The 23,647-nt window shown below is 50.0% G+C and overlaps 2 protein-coding genes across 2 annotated transcripts; both read right to left on the bottom strand.

Moving 5' to 3' along the window:
- Positions 1–5,538: 5,538 nt before the first annotated feature.
- On the bottom strand, positions 5,539–8,052 carry LOC137837105 (uncharacterized). Its single transcript, XM_068645969.1, has 3 exons — positions 7,552–8,052; positions 6,763–7,374; positions 5,539–6,357 (listed from the first exon to the last, which is right to left on the bottom strand). Exons 1-3 carry the CDS (start codon positions 8,050–8,052, stop codon positions 5,539–5,541), a joined length of 1,932 nt encoding a protein of 643 aa, XP_068502070.1.
- A 429-nt stretch (positions 8,053–8,481) lies between these two features.
- LOC137837097 (uncharacterized) lies at positions 8,482–9,105 on the bottom strand. Its single transcript, XM_068645957.1, has one exon. It carries the CDS (start codon positions 9,103–9,105, stop codon positions 8,482–8,484), a length of 624 nt encoding a protein of 207 aa, XP_068502058.1.
- Between the last annotated feature and the right edge of the window lie 14,542 nt (positions 9,106–23,647).

Genomic DNA, 23,647 nt, shown 5'->3' with positions numbered 1-23,647 from the left:
GAAGAAGCAAGGGAAGAGCCTCTGGGTGAGCTTCTCTGGGGTCTCCAGAAGGATAATCCTCACCCTCTTCCATAACTCCTACACAGGGTGGAAGGGTAAGTTCTTCAGGGTGTGTTGCACAAAACGCGACCCCACAGCCCTGGCCCTTGTACTGGGTGAAAGAGCCAAGGCTGATTAAGCCCAAGTCCCTAGACGAACTACCCTCTACTGATAGAGAGGTATGTGTGGCTCTAACTGGCATGGGAGTCGTCTTCAACACCGCGGAGCTCATAACTCGTGAGTTTGATATGGACACCTGTCTCAGTACTTTGGTAGGAGAATCTACGCCCATGCTTGTCTTTTTTATCTTTGCCCCCTTAATGTGCTTTCTCTCATTGCTGTATGTGCTGCTTATCTGTTCCAAACTTCTATGTGTAACTATGTGTATCTGACGCTCATGCTTAACTGGTATTGACTCTAACCCTTTGTTCTTTTGCTTGTCTCGGTGCAGCCTCAGTGATGGACTCGTCAAGGCGTCTTGCTCTGGCCAAGGCTTTGAAAGTTCGCACCAAGGCGATTGCCGCGAAAGCTGGGGTTTCTGATACCCCCTATGACTGAATAAACCCCTTCAGAACCTCCACAAAGTCCAACTTCTCCACCTACCGCCCAAACAACCAACTCACCCCACACCCTCCAAACACCTAACTCACCCCTCCAATCGCGGCAGTCCCACTGGCTTCCCCAGCCCCCCTTGACAAGGGCAAGGGCGTTCTTATCGTCCCCTCCGATGACGAAGGCTTAAGCAAGGGGCAGGTTTTCAAGAGAAGGAGGACCAATAGGGTCATCTCCTCACGATCTGCATCCCCCCAACGTGGAGGGTCTCTAAGGGACAACCCTCCTAGCGCCACATCTCCCACACAACAACTGGGCCAAGAGGAGGGGGCAAAATCTGCGTCGCCATCGACACAAACACCCGCCGCTCAAGCAACTGCCCCAATGACCTTAGAAATCCCCCCTGCAATCATGCAACTAATCATGGGTTTCAATGAGAGGTCGTCGAGAAGCTCTTTCGGCGAGGCCAAGAAGGAAGGCATGCCCTACTACATGGGAGCCTTCCTTGCCATTGCTCTCGATTGGCGCGCACAAGCAAAAACCAAGTCCATCGAGATGCAAGCCCTTCAGGCTCTCAAGCGAGAGGTGGCCACACTGAAGGAGGAGAAGCTGAAACTCGCACAACTTTGGGAGCAAAAGGAAGGAGCTTACAAGACCTTTCTGGTGGAGACCCGGAAAGCGGAGGAGGCGGCCAACCTGAGGTTGCACAAGGCTGGTCAGAAATATGCCGACCTTCTGGGTTCCATGGTCCCTCTGCAGGAGGAGGTTGCTAAGCAGAGGGTGGCTGCTGAAAACTCCAAGGTCCTGGGAGCAAAGCTGAGTGAAACTGAGGAGAAGCTAGCTGCGAAGATCGAAGCTCTCGACCTTCTCCAAGCTGAAAATGGCAAGCTTCAAGCTGAAGTGAACAAGCTTCAAGTGGAGAAAGAATTCCTGGACAAGCAGCTGGCCTCCTAGAACTCCAAGATCGAGGAACTGGAGAAGTCCAACCAGGAACTCATTGATGACATGGCGGACACATTTGAGGAGGGGTTTAAAGAGGCTTTGGCCCAAGCCACGTGCGAAAACCCAGGGATTGACACCTCCAATTGTGACCCCCGCAACCAGATCGTCGATGGGAAGGTGGTGCCCCTCGACCTTGGGGAATGAACAGTACTTAATAGATTTCCATCTTTCTTGTAAATTTGTATGTACAATATTTGAACTTATCTGTGATTCAGACATCTAACTTTATTTGTTTAAATGTCATTCAACCCTTATCCTTACTTTCTTGTTCGCCTTTAACTTTTCTTGCCCCTTTATCTGCTTATGCTTTCTTTACTATATCAAAGGCGTAACTGGTGTTCACCTCCGATGTATCTCTTCGTCGCTTTGCCTTTAGCTCTTTAGGTAGCACGTGACTTTCTCTTTTACTCTTCCTTTCTAAGTCGCGATGCGTACCCTTCTCTTGATCTTTTCGCTTCAAGCTTCACTTGACCTTCGTATCTGTGAGGAATCTACCTCAAGAAGGTATCGCCTGCTTCGTCATCGCCCAAAGACATAGGAGGATTTCACTTCGTGTCTCATTATCACTTAAAAGTGAAGGAGGCTCTCTCTCCGTGCCCCATCATCACTCAAAGGTGAAGGAGGACTTCTCTTGTCTTTACAGCTTTTGACAACTTGTGCTTTTCACTTTTCTTCTTATTACTCTTCGATCTTCTTTTGCCTCTACAACTTGCAAAAATTTCGACTTGCTCTTCGCTTTCTTGGATCCCAAGGCGCTTACTGCAAGGGTATTGCTAGCTTTGTCATCACTTAGGATGAGAAAGGGTCTCGTCTCTTCTATGGCCTCGACATCGCCCAAGGGCGAGGTAGGGCTTTATCTCTTCCTCTATGGCCTCGACATCGCTCGAAGGCGAGGAGGGCTTATCTTATCTGTACTGGGTGTCCACGCTCGAGGAGAGACCTGCTAGACGCTAGGTCGTATCGTCCTCAGCGTGTCTAAACACTTGGGACAAAGTCACGCTTTTGGTGCCCACGCCCATGGAGAGGCCTATTACAGCAGCGTCGTATCGTCCACGGGGTGTCTAAACGCCTGAGGAGAGGCCCACCCGAGGGTAGTGCCGTTTCGTCCCCAAGGTGTCTGAAAACACCAAGGCGATCAGTGTTCTTGGTGCCCACGCCCAGGGAGAGGCGTGTGCGAAACATCGCCGTATTGTCCCTAGTGTGTCTAACCCCAAAATGACCAGGGATTTTGGTGATTACGCCTAAGGAGAAGGTTTCCCAAAGGATGACGTTTCTCCTCAAGTGCGTGTATCTGCACCAAGTGACCTGGTTCTCCACTGCTCCACAACTTCTTACTGTCTGATGCCCACACTCGAAGGAAACGCCCCCCGCCACTTCCTTGCGTGGTGTCTAAACATCAGACGCTGGGGCTAGCTATTCCTACCTGAGGAGGGGGCGTCCCGAAGGAATCCCTTAACCCCTACTCAGGGACTAGACGCCCGAATTTTAACTTATACTGAGCGTACCTTTTGACTTGACACTTGCGCACGAGCATGTGCTCCCGCTACTTGCTTTAATTTTCACGCCCACTCCCTCATCTGGTGATGCCTTCACCTGGCGGTGCCTACGCCTGGCGACGCCCACACCTGGCGACGCCCACGCCTGGCGACGCCTTGATCCTTTGTTTTTTGTTTCTTAATCTTTGCTCTTACATTGTGTGAGAGGGAAAAGCTGAGACAAATTTTTCTTGAACTTTGTTCCGTCCGGTTGACTGGGACGTCTTCGTGCGCGACCTCAACCGTCAGCTAAGGACTCCTTCCCACGGGTTACCTGTGGATTCCTGCAAAAAAGAGGACAAAGGGGCGCCCTAGCGGCCGTTTGCACTCCGACGCTCAAGTCAGCCAGCAAGAAACACCAAAACTGTTCACCTCCGTCTCTGAGCACCACGTATGGCACTCTGAAGGTGGTAAAAAGAACTGTGTATTGTGTGTGTCTTTTTCTCCCTCAGGCAAAGATCTTTTCCCAGTCCCTTGTTCGTAACCTCAAACCACGAGCAAGCAACTAGAGAGTTCTGGTAAATTTGCCAAAAGTTCCAACCCTGTTTCCAACATTCTCAGCGCTATTTAAACTACCCAAGCATTTAAAGCGCCTTTAATTACAAAGGTAACGCACTCAATCAGCGTATCTAATTAGAAAACGTAGCGCATTTAAGACGTTGAAACGCTTGGGAGCCATTATAGTACCTGAACGCTCGAAACGGAAACTGTATTGAATGACTTTAATTACCTGGCACTTGACTAAAGGGTGTTTCTATTCTGACATGGCTGTCGTACACGTGGAGGGCCTCACGACGCCGTGACCCCATCTGAGGGCGTTTCTGCCCATCTGGGGACGTTTCTACGTGTGAGTCCTCCTGCTTGGGAGTGCCACTGCGCTAGGGCTGACTTTTTGGGTGCCAACTCATGCCCCCAATCATCTAGTCACTTACTTTGAGAGCGTATCTTCCTTCCTCTCGTACCCTGCACCCGGCTACCCTGGGCGTGACCTTCCTCTTGAGTCGTATCTGTCCCAAAGGCGTCTCTAGGGCGGCAGGGGTACTTCACGAGTCAGGCTGCCCTACACTGGTGTTATCACTATGGCCTTGAAGCCACCTTTTCCTTCTCTTTATCGCTGCCCCGGGCTATCGGGACCTGAGGCCTTCCCACGGCGTCGCTCCCTCCATGGTCTTTCCTACCCAAGGGTATCGGGGAACCACACTGTGATTGCCTTGCTTTAGCACTGTTTGATCTGGCGACGCCCTGGTTGGGCGACGCCTTCCTCTAGGCGATGCCTTCCCCTGGGCGATGCCTTGTCTTGGCAACGCCCTGGTTGACGATGCTGGCACTTAGCGTCTCTTCACCTAGGCAACGCCTTGCGTTGACTTTGACCCCTGATGTTGACTTTGACCTTGATTTAGTCAACGCCCGGGTACGGGACGGTACAAACTTCTTTTTTACTTGAGTGACCTCATTCCTTTAGAATTGTGTACTTCATAATTCTTCAACTGAAATAAAATTTTAAATTGGCCGCATTCCAGCTGCGTGGGATGGGCCCCCCTTCTAGAGTCTCTAACATGTACGAACCATTTTCCTTGGCTTTGGTTATTCTGAAAGGTCCGGTCCACTTGGGAGACAAATTGTTCTCCAATTCGTAAGGATGAGCCTTCCTCATGACCAGGTCACCAACTTGGAATTGCCTTGGCTTCACCTTAGAGTTGTACTGATGCTCCACTCTTCTCTTCACGGCTTCAGCCTTTATCCTCGCCTTTTCTCTGGCCTCGTCCAATAGGTCTAGATTCACCCTTCTTTCCTCATTGGACTCCTCTGTCACAAAGCTCAGGAAGCGGGGTGAGCTCTCGTGAATCTCCACCGGGATCATGGCGTCTGACCCATATACCTTGCTGAACGACGTCTCCATAGTGGAAGATTGAGGCGTGGTGTGGTAAGCCCACACGATCCTTGGTACTTCTTCTGCCCACGCCCCTTTAGCTTTCTCAATCCTTCGCTTCAATCCCCTCAGCAAAACTCTATTTGTTGATTCTACCTGCCCATTCGTTTGGGGGTGCTCGACTGATGCAAACACTTGCTTGATTCCTACCTCTGCACAAAACTTCCCCAACTGTTGGCTCGCAAACTGAGTGCCATTATCTGAGATGAGACGCCTTAGCACCCCGAAATGGCACACAATGTTCTTCCAAACAAAGTGTTGTACTTTGTGCACAATGATTTGTGCCACTGGTTCTGCCTTTATCCACTTCGTGAAGTACTCGATGGCGACTATCAAATACTTCATCTGCCTTATCGCCAGAGGGAAAGGCCCCAGAATGTCGATCCCCCATGTGTGGAAAGGCCACGGGCTATAAATCGACCTCAGCTCTTCTGGGGGCGCCCTGTGCCAGTCAGCGTGCATCTGACACTGCTTGCATCACTAGGCGTATCTTACACAATCCTCTCTCACCGAAGGCCAATAAAACCCTGCGCGAATCACCCTGGAAGCTAATGATCTTCCCCCCACGTGGCTTCCGCAAATCCCCTCGTGAAGCTCCGACATGATCCTCGTACACTCGTCGCCACTCACACATGTCAGAATTGGATGCGTGAACCCATGCCTAAATAGCACTCCATCAATGAGAGTGTACCTTGCAAAGTTCCTCTTTATCCTCTTTCCTTCTCCAGGCTCTGCTGGGAGAATCCCATCTGCGATGTATCGCCTATAAGGCGTCATCCACGTGTCGCCTTCCTCCAAGGCACATACTTGCGCACACTTCTCTCCTTCGGACGAGGCCGCATAGGTGCTGATGCGGGGTGTCCTCGCCGTATCTTGAATCAAAGAGCGATGGCTCCTTGGCTTTCCTCTTGCTGCACTAATGTGAAGAACGTCCACCCTGTTGTCTGCCACAAACTTTCGCGGCATTTTGAGCGTCTCTTGGATGACTGTCCTTTGCCTTCCCCCCTTGCCTGAGATGGCCAGCTTGGCGAGCAGGTCAGCTCTGGCATTTTGCTCTCTAGGGACATGCATCAGCTCAAACGTAGTGAAAGCTCCCTTCAATACTTGGACATACTTCAGATATGCTGCCATCTGCAGATCCTTTGCTTGGTACTCCTCTGTTACTTGCCCTGCGACCAACTGGGAATCACGCTTCACCAAGAGACTTTGAGCGCCCATTTCCTTGGCCAAGAGCATTCCAACAATCAGCGCCTCGTACTCAGCTTGGTTATTGCTTGCCTTGAAGGCGAAACGTAAGGCCTACTCGATCAACACCCCATTAGGCCCCTCCAAGACTATTCCAGCACCACTTCCCTGTTGGTTGGAGGACCCATCTACCGAGAGCATCCATTGTGATCCTAACTCCCCCTCTTGAGGGCCTCCTCCTGGTGAGAGCTCTGCGACGAAATTCGTGTAGACTTGTCCTTTGATGGACCCCCTGGGTTCGTACTGGATATCAAACTCTGACAGCTCCACCGCCCAGCGAACCATCCTTCCAGCTACATCTGGCTTCTAAAGCACTTTCTGAATGGGGAGGTTCGTCATCACCACCACTGTGCAACTATGAAAATAGTGGCGGAGCCTCCTGGCCTAGAACACTACTGCCAACGCCGCCTTCTCCAACGACTGGTACCTCAACTCTGGGCCTTGTAAAGCCTTGCTTACAAAGTAGATGGGCCTCTGCACTTGATCCTGCTCCTGGACCAGTACAGAACTGATAGCCCACTCAGTCACAGCGAAGTACAAACGAAGGGGGACGCCTGCCCGTGGCTTGCAAAGCACTGGTGGCGGCGCCAAGTACTCTTTTAGCTTGAGGAATGTTGCTTCGCACTCATCTGTCCACGCAAAATGACTATTCCTGTTGAGGCACTGAAAGTAGGGGTGGCCCTTCTCACCTCCAGCAGATACGAACTGTGACAAAGCTGCCATCCGCCCAGTAAGTTGCTGCACTTCTTTCACTGAGGTTGGGCTCCTCATGGCAATGATGGCTGCGCACTTATCAGGGTTCCCCTCTATTCCCCTCTCAGTGAGCATAAATCCTAAAATCTTTCCCGCCTCGACGCCAAAAACGCATTTCTCCGGGTTTAACTTGACGCGGTACTTGGCTATGGTGGCGAACAGCTCCTCCAGGTCATGGGGGTGTCGCCCTCTTTCCTGAGAGGTCACCACCATGTCATCAACATAGGCGTGCACGTTCCATCCTATCATGGGTGCAAGGACCTTGTCCATTAGTCTCTGGTAGGTGGCACCTGCGTTCTTCAGCCCAAACGGCATCACCTTGTAGCAGTAACTGCACGTCTCCGTCATGAACACCGTTTTGCTCTCATCTCTTGGATGCATTTTTATCTGATTGTACCCCGAGAACGCGTCTAAGAAGCTCAGCATCTTGCACCCTGAGGCGCTATCCACCAATGCGTCGATGCTAGGTAAAGGGTACGAATCTTTAGGACATGCCTTGTTTAAGTCCGTGAAGTCGACGCACATTCTCCATTTTCCATTCGCCTTTTTCACCAAGACGACGTTGGCCAGCCACTCAAGGTATTGTATCTCCCTGATGTGTCCAACGCTTAGCAATTTCTGCGTTTCTTCCTTCACGACGAGGCACCTCTCTTCGTTGAACTTCCTCCTTCTCTGTCGTACAGGGCGAACCTTGGCGTCCATGGTGAGGTGGTGGCACAAAAAATATGGGTCGATGCCTGGCATGTCTGAGGCGGCCCATGCAAATGCATCTAAATGGCGCGAGATCACCGCTGCCACTTCGTCTTGTTCTTCCTCGCTTAACAAGCGCCCCATCTTGAATATCCTGCCACCAATCTGCCTCTCTACCACGTTGTCCACTGGTTGGGGTTGTCTATCTTGTACGCTGTCTGCACGAGACTTGCTTCTGTGATCTTTTCCTATAGGCGTCGCCCTATCGGGTGCTTCAGGCGTCGCCTCCTCTGACGCTTCTTCCATGGGCGAGGCCTCCCCGTGTGCTTCTTCTAAGGGCACATCTTCCTTGGGCGTCGCCTCCGCGTGTGAGGCCTTAACAGGCGCGACTCCGCGGGCGTCGCCTCTTTCAAGGGATCTAACTCCATTGGCCTATCCGAAACGGGCGATCGTTCAAGTACCATGAACACGCCTCTCTTTGTCTTCAAGCTATTTTCATAGCATTTCCAAGCCTCCTCTTGATCAGATTTGATCACAATTACCTTACCACTAAGATCTGGCAGCTTCATCTTCATGTGGCACGTGGAGGCCACTACTCTTAGCCTATTCAGCGCTGGTCTTCCCAAGAAGATGTTGTAGGCTAAATTAGCATTCACGACTAGATACCGGATGCTCTCGGTACGCGACGCCGTTCCATCAGTAAACGTCGTCCTCAGCTCCAGGTAGCCACGCATCTCAACTTGGTCGGTCCCCTATGAACCCATACAAGCATCCAGTGTAGGGCCTCAGCAAGTCAGGGGACAACTGCAACTTATTGAACGTCGACCGAAACATGACATCTGCAGAACTGCCCTGGTCGACGAGAATCCTATGCACCTTTCTCCCCGCTGTGACAATCGAAATGACCACGGGGTCATTGTCATGTGGCACAACATCCCGTAGGTCAGACCTCGTGAACACAAGGTCTGACTCCCACTGATTGTCCGATCCCTCCTCAGCAACTGAGTTCACTGCCCTCATATACCTCTTGCGCTGAGAGGCAGTGGGTCCTCCTCCTGAAATGCCACCAGAGATGGTGTGCACTTCTCCATGGATTGGCATTTCATGCGCTTGATCCTCCTCTGGCACCGCTAGGGCTGTGGTCATAGCAGGCCCAGGAAGATATTCCTTCGGGAAACCATTCTTTACGAGCTCATCCAACTGATGGCCCAGTGCCAAGCAGTTGTTGATATGGTGCCCGAACGCCTCGTGGAACTCACACCACGAGTCTTTACGAGGTCCCAGCACCTTGTCAGACTTCACTGGTGGCCTCAACCTGTTAGCTATGTATGGCACAACAATAAGATCCTTAAGCTCCATCACGAAATTGTGCCTTAACGACCTATTTCCTTTCCTCATCTGCCTGTCCCCCTCTCCTACCCCCCTTGCCTGAGGCCTTCTCGCCTCGTATGGGCGCTTCCTGTCTTGGTTCTTCCTCCCTATCGTAGCCACGTTGATATGATTCCAATAGCAAGATATAGATGATTCTTTGACATTTTATGGAATCAACTTGAGTTGGAGATTGAAGAGGCACTTTTATAAAAATGGATCAATGTTCTATGTTTCAAGAACTCACCAAAACTTGCGCCAAACACTAAAACTCAAATGGAAGTTCCATTTCTTGTCAATTGAACTGATTAAAAGGTGCAAGAATGCAAATGAACCGATTAAAATGCTTCACAAATGAAATGCACCAAACAAAAGCAAGAAGAAGGAAGATGAACCGATTAAAACATGTAACTAAGCTAAAATACCGAATAGAAAGAACCTAAGACATGTTTAGGAATTCGTATGGACATGGAGATCAAAGGAATACATGGAAAAAAGAGAAGACTTATGTGGTTGAAGAACATGGTTGATGAACACGCCACTTGAACTATGAATGCTCCAAGATAAGTGTGAATTGCCGCCACTTGAGGGAACCAAGGCTCTCAAGATGAGACTAGGAAGAGGAGAAGGCAAGTTCTCACTACACTCAATCACCAATTTGGGAGAGTTTTGTTACTTCAATTATCAATTCTATTATTTGAAGGACCCAAGCCCTCCTTTTATAGGAGCAAGGGCCGATCATGATGCTACAAAGCTTGTACCACAAGCTACCCAAAAGTCTCCTAAGCTAACGCCTATAGTGACTCATGAAGAGTCACCTTCTAGAAAATTCTAAACTAAAGCCTAAAGATGCTTTACAAAAGAGGTATCTAATGTTTCCCCCTAAGCACCTTCCTAAATGCTATGTATTAAAACATTCTACTTTTTATACAAAAGACACTATAAAAAGAGAAAACAATCTACCACTACTTCCTAATTCCTTAAACTTGCTTCTTGTAAGCCTTTAAGGTAGGTTAATGACTTCTTGAGCTTCTTCAACTTCGGCCTCTACCTCCTATTGTCCTTGATCTTTGGCCTCTATATCTTCTTGATCTAGATCTCCATCATACTCCACGACTTGGAGAGAATTCGATCACGAATTCTGGAGACCTATAGAAAAATGAGTTAGATCACTGATATTAAATGTATGACTACCAAGGTATGTATCAGGCATATCTAACTCATAAGCATTGTCATTAATCCTCTTTAGGACTTGGAAAGGTCCATCACCACGAGGCATTAGTCTGGATTTCCTTTGAGTAGGAAAACGATCCTTCCTCAAGTGAAGCCAAACCCAATCGCCTTCTTCAAATAATGTACCGTCCCGTCCCCGGGCGTTGACCAAAGTCAAAGTCAACGCATGGTGGGACCCCTCAAGGAGGGCCCAAGGGAAGGAAGTAAACAGGTTGACTGCATAAGGTGTCGCCAGGCGTAGGCGTCGCCAGGCGTAGGCGTCGCCAGGGGTAGGCGTCGCCAAGGTGAGGCGTCGCTAAGGTGAGGCGTCGCCAGGTATAGGCGTCACCAGGTTGAGGCGTCGCCAGGATAAAGCATCGCCAGGATGAGACATCGACGGTGTCACCCCTCGATACCCATGGGTAGGAAAGACCGTGGAGGGGGCGACACCGTGAGAGGCCTCAGTACCTCAGAACAGTAATGAAGAGGAGGGAAAGGTGGCTTCAAGGCCATAATTCTAGTACTAGTAAGGGGTAACCTGACTTGTGAAGTACCCACGACCACCGCTGGGAGACCCCTGGGGGGCAGAGTCGCGATCAAGTCAGAAGAACACGTGGCAATAAGCACTGAAAACATCAAGGCTTTCCTAAAAGTTCGCTAAGGTACGCGTTAATTCAATTAAGATTCGAACGTTCCAAGGAATATTTTTATACGCTTTTGATCCTGCCGGTTGACTCGAGTGCAAGAGTCTTGCCACGTCAAAGGTATCTTCTCTCGATCAGCTTCGCACCACGTTAGCTTCCGTCCTTCACACCTCGATTCTCAGCAAGAACCTGAAAAAGACAGAGTGGCGCCGCTGCGGCCGATCGCGCTCCGACGCTCAAGTCATTGACGGAATCACCCAATACTAAGAGAGAAAAGCTAAAACTCAAGGAACCGTGCAAATGCTCTCTCAGCGTACTCAAGTGTTCTCAAAGCGTAAAGAAGTGTTCTAAACGCGCGTACCTCAGAAGTTCGTTAGAGTTCCTTATATACCTGAGCACTTTCTCTCTCCTAACGGTTACACCTCTGGATACGTGGCTCACATCCAGCTGTACACGTGTCACCATCTGGAGCCACCTTCTACTTGAGCGTCACCTCTACTCTTCAAGCTATTCGACTAAGTTACCCATGCGAGGAGTAACTACAGCTTTCTTGGAGCGCGACCCCTTAAGCGACGAGTACGGGGTGTCACCACGTATACCTTCTTTGTGGTCTCGCCTGCTGCTATCACGATCTGCTTTACTTGCACATCGTGCATTATCTAGTAAACTGTTCCCTTGCCTCGACCTCTGGCTAGGGAATGATCATCTGATAACTTCGTCCTTCGTACTCGTACCCCTTGAAGGCCCTAAACAAGCCTCCCTGATCCTTCGGCGATGTCCCCCATTCGGCAATCTCTAACCACCTGATCTCCCATAACTCACATACGGCGACTATGACGTAAGCCTTGTGACCGCCGGTTACACATACTAGATATCGGAAAACGCCAAGCTAACAATTGGCGACTACACAAACTTCCCGATGTGCTTCCCTTCCGTCAGCCAAGTGTTCTGCTCAACACGCCCATATTATCGCTTGCTGCCACGTCATCACTCCCGACTACCTGGTCGGTACATAAGCCCCTCAGTCTTAAGTTGAGACTTGTCCAGCGAAAAGACTAAGAGGTCACGTCATCGTCGATCTACGTGGCGCTGGTACGGATTTCCGTACGTCTGTACCCTCTGCCTTTCTGGCGCTCCACCAAACTCCCTTTTTTAAACGCGCGACACGTGGCTTCATCAACGGTCGTCTTCAACTGTCATTTGCGCTTCCGAAAACGTTCGAAAAACCCTTAAACCCTTTGCGCTTCCATTGTTCCATCATCTTTCTGCACTCTCAAACGTTCTAAGTATTTTCTCTGCGAACCACAAAGCTTCTCGTCTCTCTCAATCTCCAACTTTCTTCAACGTTCATCCGATCAAAAAAAGGTAACCCTTTTACTCCTCCTACTGGTATTTGTTGCATTTTAATCGGTTTGCATCATCCATTATCTGTCTGAAGCATACGTTGTGGGCTGTTTTTTCCTTTTCTCCATTCCTCGTAACCTAAGGCTTCGTTCTTCGTAACGTTTATCCCAGTGAACCCTTTTTCGCTCGTCCTGTCTTCTTCGTCCTCAATCGAGTCGTTCTCTGTTGTCCTCATTTCATCCCTTTCTCTTTCCTTTGCAGTTCCTGCGATGGCTCACACGAAGTCCACCGCGAACCCTCCTCCTTCATCGCGAAACCCTCCACCCCAAGCGCGTAGGGTTGCTCCTGGGGCAAATCCTCCACCAGCGCACAATCCACCACGAGCCTCTGGTGCTCCTTCTAGTCAGGCTGAGAGGCCTACTTCTTCTCATGCCAATCCCACTCAGGCAACTCCACCAGTCGCCGGAGGAGGCTCCCTACCTCCACAAGACTACAAGGAACTCTACCCTTGGGCCACCCCAACCTTGCTAAAAGAGACTTCCTCAATAAACACCGAGTTGGGCGTGCACCGACTGCGGAAAGGGGACCAAGCCGACCTCTCATTCCACAAGGAGCACAACAACAAAATGGCTGTGCTGCCCTGCTTCCCGGGTGAACCGATTTGCGCGGATGATAAGGGGAACAACGACGAGTTGTTCTGCTTTATCTACGCCACCTTCTTCAAGAAAGTGAAGCTCAGGCTTCCTTTTACCCGCTTCGAGAGAGAGCTACTAACAGAGCTCAACGTCGCCCCTGCCCAACTTCATCCCAACAGCTGGGCGTTCGTGAGGGCGTTTCAAATCATGTGTGCCCACTTGGGGCTGCTGGCTTCAGTCGACGTCTTCCTATTTCTGTTCGAGGTTAAGAATCCCAGAGATCGCCTCTGGGTTAGCTTAAACCGGATTGCTGGGAGGTCAATCCTCTCGATCTTCCAACAATCTTACAAAGACTGGAAAGGAAAGTTCGTCAAGGTGTGCCCAAACGAGCAAGACCCCTCACTGCTCGACGATTTCCCCTTGTATTGGGTAAACAAGGGGAACAAAGATTCTAAGGAAAGCTTCAGGAGGCCACGAAGTCTCGACAACATGGGCGAGCTCGATAAAGATCTTTGCCTCTTCTGGAAGAGTGTGGCTACTACCAACGTCACCTTTCCCACCGCCTCAATCATCTCCTTCGAGTTCTCCGAGGGCCAACTTGAAGCTCACATAGGTTAGCCCTTACCTCAACGCCAAGACTTTCATTTTGTGTTGGAACTAACTTAGCGTTTCTACCATTCCATCCTTTGGCGTTCTGCTTGTTCTGTATTGGTCTTGATTTTTAATCCATGTGCTACTTGCTTGCGTTATTTCTGCGTGCATATACTTGTATATCCTGCTTCTGCTTTGGGGCCTACTCATCTATTTTCTACCCTGTGCAGACTTCATGTTGGGAAAAGGTAAACTGGCTGAACTGAGGGCGATCGCCCGATCTCACAAGCTGGCGGCGGGCTCCCAAACCGTGCCCAACTCGGTGGTGGAGATCGACGTTGCTCAAGGCAAGACTCCTCCTCAAGGTCCAACTCTTTCGGGGGCACTACCCGCCCCTCAACGGAAAAAGCTGATCTTGAGGAAACCAAAAAGGAAAACCCCTCAAGTGGTACAAGAAGAAGAGGAGGATGAAGAAACCACCGAGGATGGCCTTGTTACAAAGAGAACAAGGGTGGCCCCCTCTTCACCACCTGCAATCCAAACACCAACATCGCCCTCACCTCCAGCTCTACAACCACTAGTCCAAGCGATGCCCTTAGCCGCCGCACCCCCCGTGGTTGAAAACAGCGACCCCAACTTCATAGAGAACCCTCCAAGCGCCTCCACGCCATTCGTATCTACTGGAGAGGGTCCTCCTTCAACCACCTCTATTGCTGGGGCCGCACCAGGAGGAGATGAGGGTGCTCACAACTCGCCAATACTTATAACAGAATCTCCGACCTCACCACCACGCCAAGAAGCCCCCCTTGCCCTTCAAACCCAAGAGGATGGTGGTGAAAGTCAGCACCAAGCTCCTCCAGCACCTCCACTAGCAACAACTTCAAGCCTCCCACCCTCCATCGAAGAGATCCTGGGGGCCTTCCCCGCTAAACTGAAGATGATGGCGGAGGATCTCCCCCTGATTGTATCGAAGGCCGTGAAGGACTCCAACAAGAAGCTCCAAGATGAGAATTTCGCGCTGATGGAGTCGAACCGCCTGATAAGGATTGAGGCGGAAAAGCTTTATTGCAACCTGATGATGGCGGAGATCGACCATTCAAGGCTGGAGAACGCCATGGACGCTGAGCTAAGGGGCACGCGCAAGGAGGCCTCCGATCTGCGCCAAAAACTGCACCTCCAAGCTCAAGAGAAGATCGAGTTGGAGAGCAAACTGGTCCCTTACAGGCTCAAGGTGGCCAACTTGGAGGCTGCAATGAAAGCAGATGCGACCAAGGTGGAAAACCTTGAAAAAAGGTCAGCAGATCGGGAGGTTCTCCTTGGGAAGGTCGAAAAGAAGAGGGACGACACCATTGCTGAGCTCGCCAAAGCTCGAGAGGAGGCCACGAAGATCGCTGCAGAGCTGGCCCAGGCTCGGGACGAAGGAAAAAAGGTTGCTGAAGACCTTGCTCGAGCTCGCGAGGAAACTGAAGAGCTGAAGAAACAAGCACAAGAGCTCGAGCAAAGCACTGCCCAAGTCCTCACCGCCGGCTTTGACGCCGCTCTGGAGCAAGTCGCATGCCAATACCCCGAGCTCGACCTCTCCATGGTATCGATCTGCAACGAGGTGGTGGATGGGAAGATTGTTCCTTCTGAAGATTCTTCCATCACCTTTTTCCTTGTAAAAACTTTATATGTAATTCCTCTGCTTATGTACTTGATCACATTCGTGTTCAAACTTGCATAGCCACTCTTGTATAACTTTTAATGCTGAAAAGTTGTTTTCTGATACTTCTCTTTGAATACTTCTTACTCGCTGTGTGGTTAATCAATATAACCGGTGAAACTTGCATAAACAAATTAACTCAGCGATTCCTCGGGCTTAACCGTTCACTTACTGCTTTGAACTTGAACAAACTGTTAATCTTATAACAATTTATCAAACTATTAACTCAAAGTAAAACTTGAGCAACTATTAACTCTCAAACGATGACATTTAATATAACTTGCAAACTTAAGGCAATAAACCTCAACATAAGCTACTTACTAGGCAGCAGGTTTTAACTTAAACTAGTATCACAATACAGTTTACCTGATCTGCCCGGCAAGGTTAGCCTTTACTCCTGTCATCGCCTGGAATTCTTCTGATCGCCGTAGGGTTCTGGCGATGTGACCTTTCTTACCTTAATAACTTGACCATTGTTCCCTCATCTGGGGGTAGAGGCGCCTTTCTGATCCTTCTCTACCTCCCTGAGTTTCAGAACAATGGTCTGGTCTTACTGGGTCAATATTGATGTTTCACTTAGAGGGGGAAAGGCGTTTTCCTTCCCTCCCCACCGTTTAAGGTCACGAACACCCCTAAACCCCTAACTTTTCAGCTCATCTTTCCTGAACTCACTCTGAGGTGAGAAGGACTTTTTCTGGTGCCTCACCTTGCCCAGGGTGTACATCTCCTCCCCCCTGGATGCACTGAGGACTTTTAATCTTGCCTCTATCTGCTGGTGCAGAGAGGTCTTTCAATCTGTTCTCGCCTGCACTCGCTCAAAGGCGAGGAGGGCTTCTTCTATTCTCGCCTGCAATCGCTCAAAGGCGAGGAGGACTTTTTCTTGCCTGCACTCGCTCAAAGTCGATGAGGACTTTTTCTTGCCTGCACTCGCTCAAAGTCGAGGAGGACTTTCTCTTGCCTGCACTCGCTCAAAGTCGAGGAGGACTTTCTCTGGTGCCTCTACTTGCCCATGGCGTACATCTCCTCCCCCCTGGGTGCACTGAGGACTTTTTCTCTTTCTCGCCTTCGCTCGCTCATGGGCGAGGAGGTCTTTCACTCTTTCTCGCCTACACTCGCTCGAGGGCGAGGAGGTCTTTTACTATTTCTCGCCTGCACTCGCTCGAGGGCGAGGAGGTCTTTTACTCTTTCTGGTGCCTGCGATCGCTGAAAAGCGATGAGGACTTTAAAACTTTAACTACTGCCGCTGATCGCCGAAAAACGATGGGGATTTTAAAACTTTTACCTGGTGCCGCCAATCGCCGAAAAGCGATGGGGACTTTAAAACTTTTAACTAATGCCGCCAATCGCCGAAAATTGATGGGGACTTTAAAACTTTTAACTGAGAGCATGCGATATAACTTTGAACTTGCCTTAAATCACGCACGAGTGATAAGGTCTTTTTTCGATTCTAAAAGCTTTCAACATAAAAGGCATGCAAACTCAGAAACTTAAGCTTGGAAACTCTTCTTTATTGGGTGGCCTCATTAAAAACCCTCCTTAGGGAAAAAAGAGTGCCCCCTTCAAAACTGTTTTAACAGAAAGCTTGTAAATCTCTTCATGTTCGTTTTTACTTACAAAACTTTAATTGTAATATAACTTGAGGTGTGTGGCGTTCCAGGTGCGAGGAATCGCCCCTCCTTCTAACGTCTGTAAGCGGTAGGCGCCGTTCCCGAGCACCTCGGTTATTCTGAACGGTTCTGTCCACTTAGGCGATAACTTATTCTCCATCTCGTACTGATGGGCCTTCCTCATCACCAGGTCGCCCTCTCTAAACTGCCTTGGCATCACCTTCGAGTTATACCTTCGCTCAACCCTCCTTTTCACTGCTTCGGCCTTTACCCTTGCCTCCTCCCTGACCTCATCCAGTAGATCCAGATTCAACCTTCTTTCTTCGTTCGAGTCTTCCGCCACAAAGTTCTGGAATCTCGGCAAGCTCTCCTGGATTTCAACTGGAATCATTGCATCACATCCATAGACCAAGCTAAACGGGGTCTCGTGGGTTCCTGACTGCTCGGTGGTATGGTACGCCCAAACTATGCGGGGTACCTCTTCAGCCCACGATCCCTTAGTTTTCTCTAGCCTTCTCTTCAAACCTCTCAGCAACACCCGATTGGCAGACTCTACTTGGCCATTTGTTTGTGGGTGCTCGACGAATGCAAACACCTGCTGTATTCCCACCTCTTCGCACAGCTTCTTCAGTAGGTGACTTGCAAACTGGGTCCCATTGTCTGACACGAGGCGCTTAGGCACACCAAACCGGCACACGATGTTCTTCCATACAAAGCTCTCGATCTTGTGTGCGGTGATCTGGGCTACTGGTTCCGCTTCGATCCACTTGGTGAAGTATTCAATCGCCACCACCAAGTACTTCATCTGCCTGACCGCCAATGGGAAAGGTCCCAGAATGTCAATTCCCCAAGTGTGAAACGGCCAAGGGTTGTAAATTGACTTCAACTCTTCTAGAGGTGCCTCGTGCCAATCGGCGTGCTGTTGACATTGCTTGCAACACTGTGCATACTTCTTGCAGTCCTCCCTCATCGTTGGCCAGTAATAACCTGCACGGAGAGCTCTTGCAGCCAGAGCTCGTCCCCCGACGTGACTCCCACGTATACCTTCAAGGAGCTCGGCCATAATTCTAGTGCATTTTTCTCCGTGCGAACATTCTAAGAGTGGGTGTGTAAACCCAAACCTGTACAGCTCGCCATCGATCATGGTGAACTTGCTGTAGTTCTTCTTTATCTTCCTAGCCTCCGTCGGATCCAGCGGGAGAAGGCCATCTGCCAGGCAGTGCTGGTATTGCATTATCCATGTGTCTAGCTCATGCGTAGCGCAAACCTGCGTCATGTTCACCCTCTCCCATCGACACGCTCTTATTCTCGGCGATCTCAAGGTCTCCTGGGTCAAGGACCTGTGACTCCTCGCTGCTTTCTCCGTCGACTTGCTTATCTGAAGAACCAGGTGGTCTGCCACAAACGCTCTAGGTGTCTTCAGAGTTTCCTGGATAACTGTCCTCTGCCTACTCCCCTTGCCCGAACTGGCAAGCTTGGCTAGCAAGTTTGGTCGGGCATTTTGCTCTCTGGGCACATGCACCACTTCGAACGAGGCAAAGGAGCCCTTCAACTCTTGCAAATACTCCAAGTAAGCCGCCATTTGTGGATCCTTGGCCTGGAACTCGCCTGTTACTTGTCCCGTGACTAACAATGAGTCACTCTTGGCCATCAACACCCTAGCCCCCATCTCCTTAGCCAACAAGATTCCGGCGATCAGCGCCTCATACTCTGCTTGATTGTTGCTGGCTTTAAAAGCAAATCTCAGGGATTGTTCTATCAGCACGCCATTGGGCCCTTCTAGAATGACTCCAGCACCGCTACCCTGCTGGTTAGATGATCCATCCACCGAAAGCACCCAACGAAAATCGTACCCCTCAACTCGTGCTGCTTCCGACGAGAGCTCGACCACGAAATCAGCGAAAATCTGCCCCTTGATCGGTTCTCGGGGCTCATATTTGATGTCGAACTCCGACAGCTCTACTGCCCACTTCACCATTCTCCCAGCCACATCAGGCTTCTTCAAGACTTTCTGGATGGGCAGGTCGGTCATCACCAGCACTGTAAAATTGTGGAAATAGTGGCGTAACCTCCTCGCCGAAAATACTACAGCCAGCGCAGCTTTCTCCAAGGCCTGATACCTTACTTCTGGGCCTTGCAACACCTTGCTGACGAAATAAATAGGCTTCTGAGCTTGGTCTAGATCTTGGGCGAGCACCGCACTCACCGCCCTCTCAGTCACAGCAAAATACAACCTGAGAGGGGTTCCTACTAAGGGTTTGCCCAAAACCGGCGGGCTCGCCAGGTACTCTTTAAGCTTCACGAAAGCTTCTTCGCACTCCTTCGACCAGACAAACTTGTTGTTTCGCCTCAAGCATTGGAAATACGGATGGCCCTTCTGAGCCAGTTGTTGTACCTTATGGCGGAGTTCAGTGGCCTCCTTGCGCGCCAATCGGAGCTCGGTGCTCATCGCATCTTCTACTCGGGAGTGTTCAATCTCCGCGAGCGTCAGATTGAAGGACAACTTCTCCACCTCAACCTTCATGGTGCTGTTCTCAGTTTTAAGGTTGAAGAGGTCGTCCTGGAGCTTCCTGGTGGAGCTCTGCACAGCTCTAGTTATGATGGCGGGGATGTCTTCTGCTATCGTCTTCAACTTAGCAGATAAAGGCTCCCACATCCTCGTGACCTCAAGAGGGAGGTTGGCTGCTTGGAGAGGCGATGGGTTGGCCTGTTGTTGGTTTTCGTCGCCACCTTCTTTAGTTGGTTCTTCAGTAGGTGCTTCTGCTCGTGGTGGCGACGTCGGGGACTCGGTGATCAGAATCGGAGAGGCGTGGGCAACCTCATCCCCGGTTGGAGCAACATCTGCGGCTGAGGCGTTTGAAGGAGGACCCCCTCCAGCTGATACATATGGTGTGGAGGCGCTCGGGGGGTCCTCCAAGAAATTGTCTTCGGCGGCCTCAACCGCGGGTGGTGCAGTTGCCAACGGAATGGCTTGGACTGGGGAAGCAGGAGCTGGTGGAGATGGCATTGTTGGAGGTGGAGCAGGCGTGGATGGCGGCGTTGAGGTGGGAAGAGGGGGTGGTGCAGGTGGTGAAGAAGGTGCCACCCTCTTCCTCTTCGTGACAAGGCCATCTTCAGTGGCCTCGTCGTCTTCCTCCTCCTCCTCGTGGACCACCTGGGGAGCTTTCCTCTTGGGCCTTTTGAGGACAAGTTTCTTTCGTTGAGTGGCGGGTTGGACATCGGAAGGAGCTGGGTCCTTGGGTGGCGATCGGCCCTGTGTGGCGGCGATCTCCACCACGGAATTTGGCACTGTTTGAGAGCCCGTTGCCAACCCATGGAGTCGGGCGAGCGTCCTTAATTCAGCAAGCTTGGCCTGGCCCAACATGTTATCTGCATGAGAGCAAAAATGCATGGGTTAGTTCAAAGAGAAGATAAATGCATAAGGCAGTATGCAACAGCAAAACAGGCGAAGGGTGCAGAAAAATAAAACCAAAGTCTTGCGCACAACGCATAAGACGCCCAGAAACAGTTAACAAAAGCAAGTATTAAAACAAGAGCTTGAATGTCCTAACCTATTCGAATTTCGAGTTGGTCCTCGAAGAATTCGAAGCAGATCAGGGTGGTGGTGAGGAAGGTGATGTTGGCATCCGCCACACTCTTCCAAAAGAAGCAGAGATCCCTGTCCAATGCACCCATGCTATCAGGACTTCTGGGTCTCCTGAAGCAGCTCTTGGACTCTTTGCTCCCCTTGTTTACCCAGTACAAGGGGAAGCCGTCGAGTAGGGAAGTGTCCTTGTCGTTGGGGCGCACTTGGACAAACTTTCCCTTCCAATCTTTATAGAACTGCTGGAAGATGGAGAGGATTGATCTCCCAGCAATCCCATTTAAGCTAACCCCAGGTGATCGCACATCACTTGGAATGCTCGCACAAACGCCCAGCTGTTGGGGTGGAGCTGGGCGGCGGCAATGTTGAGCTCGGTGAGGAGCTCCCTCTCGAAACGTGTAAAGGGAAACCTGAGTTTCACCTTCTTGAATAGAGTTGTGTAGATGAAACAGAAGGCCCCGCCGTTGTTTGCCTTGTCGTCGGCGCAAACTGGCAGACCAGGGGGGCAAGGTAGCACTGTCATCCTCTCGTTGTGCTCCTTGTGGAATGATTGGTGAGGTACATCCCCCTTAGTCAATCGCAAAACTGCCCCAGCAGTGTTCACGAAAGATGTTTCCCCCAACAGGGTCGAGTTGGCCCAGGGATATAGTTTCTTGAAGTCTGGTGGGGGGACGGGGGCTCCTCCGGTGATAGGTGGAGTCGCCTGGGCCAGGTTAGGGCGGGAAGACGCAGGCCTCTCAGCCTAGGAAGATGAAGCGCCACGAACTCGTGGTGGGTCGTGTGCTTGTGAAGAGGGGTTTCGTGATGAAGGAGGAGGATTCGGGGTGATCTTTGTGCGAGCCATTGTTGCAGCTGCAAAGGAAGAAGAAAAGGAAAAATGGTCAGGGGTCACAGAGGCTGACTCGATCATGGAAGAAAGGTGAAAAACGAACGAACGTAGGTTCGTTGCGACGATTGACGAAGCCCTAAGTTACGTAGAAGGAGAAATGGAAAAAGCAACCCACAACGTATGCACCAGACAGTTACAGGATGATGCGAATCGATTAAAATGCAGGAAAAACCAGCAGAAGAAGGAAAGGAAGTACCTTTTTATGATCAGAAAGGCGATGAAGAATGTTGGTGATTCAGAGAGTTGAAGAACATCGAGAGCTTTTTCGCAGAAGAAGGTTGGAGCGTTTGTGAATACGAAGAAAAGTGATGGAACAGTGTGGAGTGAAAATGGGTTAAGGGTTTTTCGAGATGGGTTTGGGAAGCGCAAACGGTAACTGAAGGTAACCGTTGATGAAGCCACGTGTCGAGCGATGGGTGAGGGGTTTGGTGGAGCGTCAGAGAAGCAGAAAGTACAACCGCTTGGAATTCTGCGTCAATGCCACGTAGGTCGGTGTTGACGTGACCTTTTCAGTCTTTTCGCTGGACAAGTCTTCGCTTAAGACTGGGGGGCTTGTGTACCGTCCTGGTAGTCGGAAGTGATGACGTGGCACCCAGCTACAGTGTAGGCGTGTTGACAAGGCGCCAGGTTCACAGAAGGGGAGGAAGTCAGGGGCTCGTGAAGTCGCCAGTTGTTAAGTTGGCGTGTTCCGATCTTCAGCATACCAGGCGATCGCCCAGTAGAAGGTGAAGTCGCCAGATGTAAACTCAGGCGACCAAGCGATTGGAGATCGCCAGAGCAAGCACATCGCCGGAGATGAAGGTGAAGCAGATTATGAAGGCGGTCGGCGAGACCACAGGGAAGGTGTACGAAGGCACCCTAACTCGCCAGTTCCAGTAGAGATCGCACTCCCAAGTTAGTTATGCACTAGGCAGTACCATGCATAAATAACTTAGCCAAAAAGAGAGTCAGAAGTAGCGCCCAAGTCAAGGAGGCTCCAGATGATGGCACGTGTACGACTGGATGCGAGCCACGTGTCCAGGTCTAGAACTGCCAGGAGAGAGAAAGTAACCAGGTATATAAGAGTTCTCAACGAACTTTCTGAGGTACGCACGTTCAGATTACACTCTTTACGCTTGCGAGTTCTAAAGCTTACTGTGAGAGAGAACATTGCACGGTTCCTTGAGATTTCTTGAGTGTTCTTGCTCTTAGTATTTGGTGGTTCCGTCACTGACTTGGGCGTTGGAGTGCGATCGGCCGCAGCGGCGCCGCTCTGTTCTTTTACAGGTTCTTGAGGTGGATCTCGAAGAAGGACGGAGGTTTGAAGCGGTGCACACGTCGATCCTTTGACGAGGTAGTTTCCAGCGTTCTGGTCAACAGGCAGGATCACATACCTAGACTAGATGATTTGTTGGATGAATTACATGGTTCTAAAATCTTTTCAAAGATTGATCTTAAAAGCGGCTACAATCAAATCCGTATCAAACCGGGTGATGAATGGAAGACGGCTTTTAAGACCAACTTTGGTTTATATGAGTGGTTAGTTATGTCTTTTGGTTTAACTAATGCACCAAGTACCTTCATGCGCCTCATGCATCATGTTCTTAGACCTTTCATTGGTAAGTTTGTTGTGGTTTACTTTGATGACATTCTCATTTATAGCTTATCTTTCAATGACCATAGGTTGCATGTTAGGCAAGTTTTGGAAACCCTTAGGAAGGAACATTTGTATGCTAACCTTGCTAAATGTATGTTTGCTCTTGATCATATAGAATTCCTAGGGTTTGTTGTGAGTTGTAAAGGGGTCCATGTGGACAAAACAAAGGTGGTGGCCATTCAAAATTGGCCTACACCGAAATCTTTGAATGAGGTCCGAAGTTTTCATGGGCTTGCTTCTTTCTATAGAAGATTTGTCCCAAACTTTGGTACCATTGCCGCACCACTCAATGACATAGTGAAAAAGGATGTGGTCTTTCATTGGGGAGAAGCACAACAAAATGCTTTTGATACTTTGAAAGAAAAATTGACTAATGCTCCCATCTTGGCCCTTCCTAATTTCACTAAGACATTTGAGATTGAGTGTGATGTTTCAAGCATAGGTATTGGGGCTGTTCTCCTTCAAGAGGGCCACCCCATAGCCTATTTTAGTGAGAAATTGAAGGGAAGTCATCTCAACTATTCCACCTATGATAAGGAATTATATGCACTTGTTAGGGCTTTGTTTACTTGGCAACACTATCTTTTTCCCAAAGAGTTTGTGATACATAGTGATCATGAATCTCTTAAATATTTGAAAAGCCAAAACAAACTTAACAAGAGGCATGCTAAGTGGGTGGAATTCATTGAG

The sequence above is a fragment of the Phaseolus vulgaris genome, chromosome 11 (genome assembly GCF_000499845.2).
Source record: "Phaseolus vulgaris cultivar G19833 chromosome 11, P. vulgaris v2.0, whole genome shotgun sequence".
Lineage (NCBI taxonomy): Eukaryota > Viridiplantae > Streptophyta > Magnoliopsida > Fabales > Fabaceae > Phaseolus > Phaseolus vulgaris.
Note: the sequence above shows the minus strand (reverse complement) of the source record. Positions and strands in the feature narration are given on the sequence as shown.

What these genes read in the sequence shown, in the direction of transcription:
- LOC137837105 (XM_068645969.1), bottom strand. Translation starts at nt 8,052, where the DNA reads ATGGAAGAAGCGTCAGAGGAGGCGACGCCTGAAGCACCCGATAGGGCG. An exon ending in ACTTCACGGACTTAAACAAG is followed by an intron (nt 7,375 to 7,551) that starts GCATGTCCTAAA and finishes TACTGCTACAAG; the next exon opens with GTGATGCCGTTTGGGCTGAA. An exon ending in TGCAGAGGCCCATCTACTTT is followed by an intron (nt 6,358 to 6,762) that starts GTAAGCAAGGCT and finishes TTGATCGAGTAG; the next exon opens with GCCTTACGTTTCGCCTTCAA.
- LOC137837097 (XM_068645957.1), bottom strand. Translation starts at nt 9,105, where the DNA reads ATGGAGCTTAAGGATCTTATTGTTGTGCCATACATAGCTAACAGGTTG.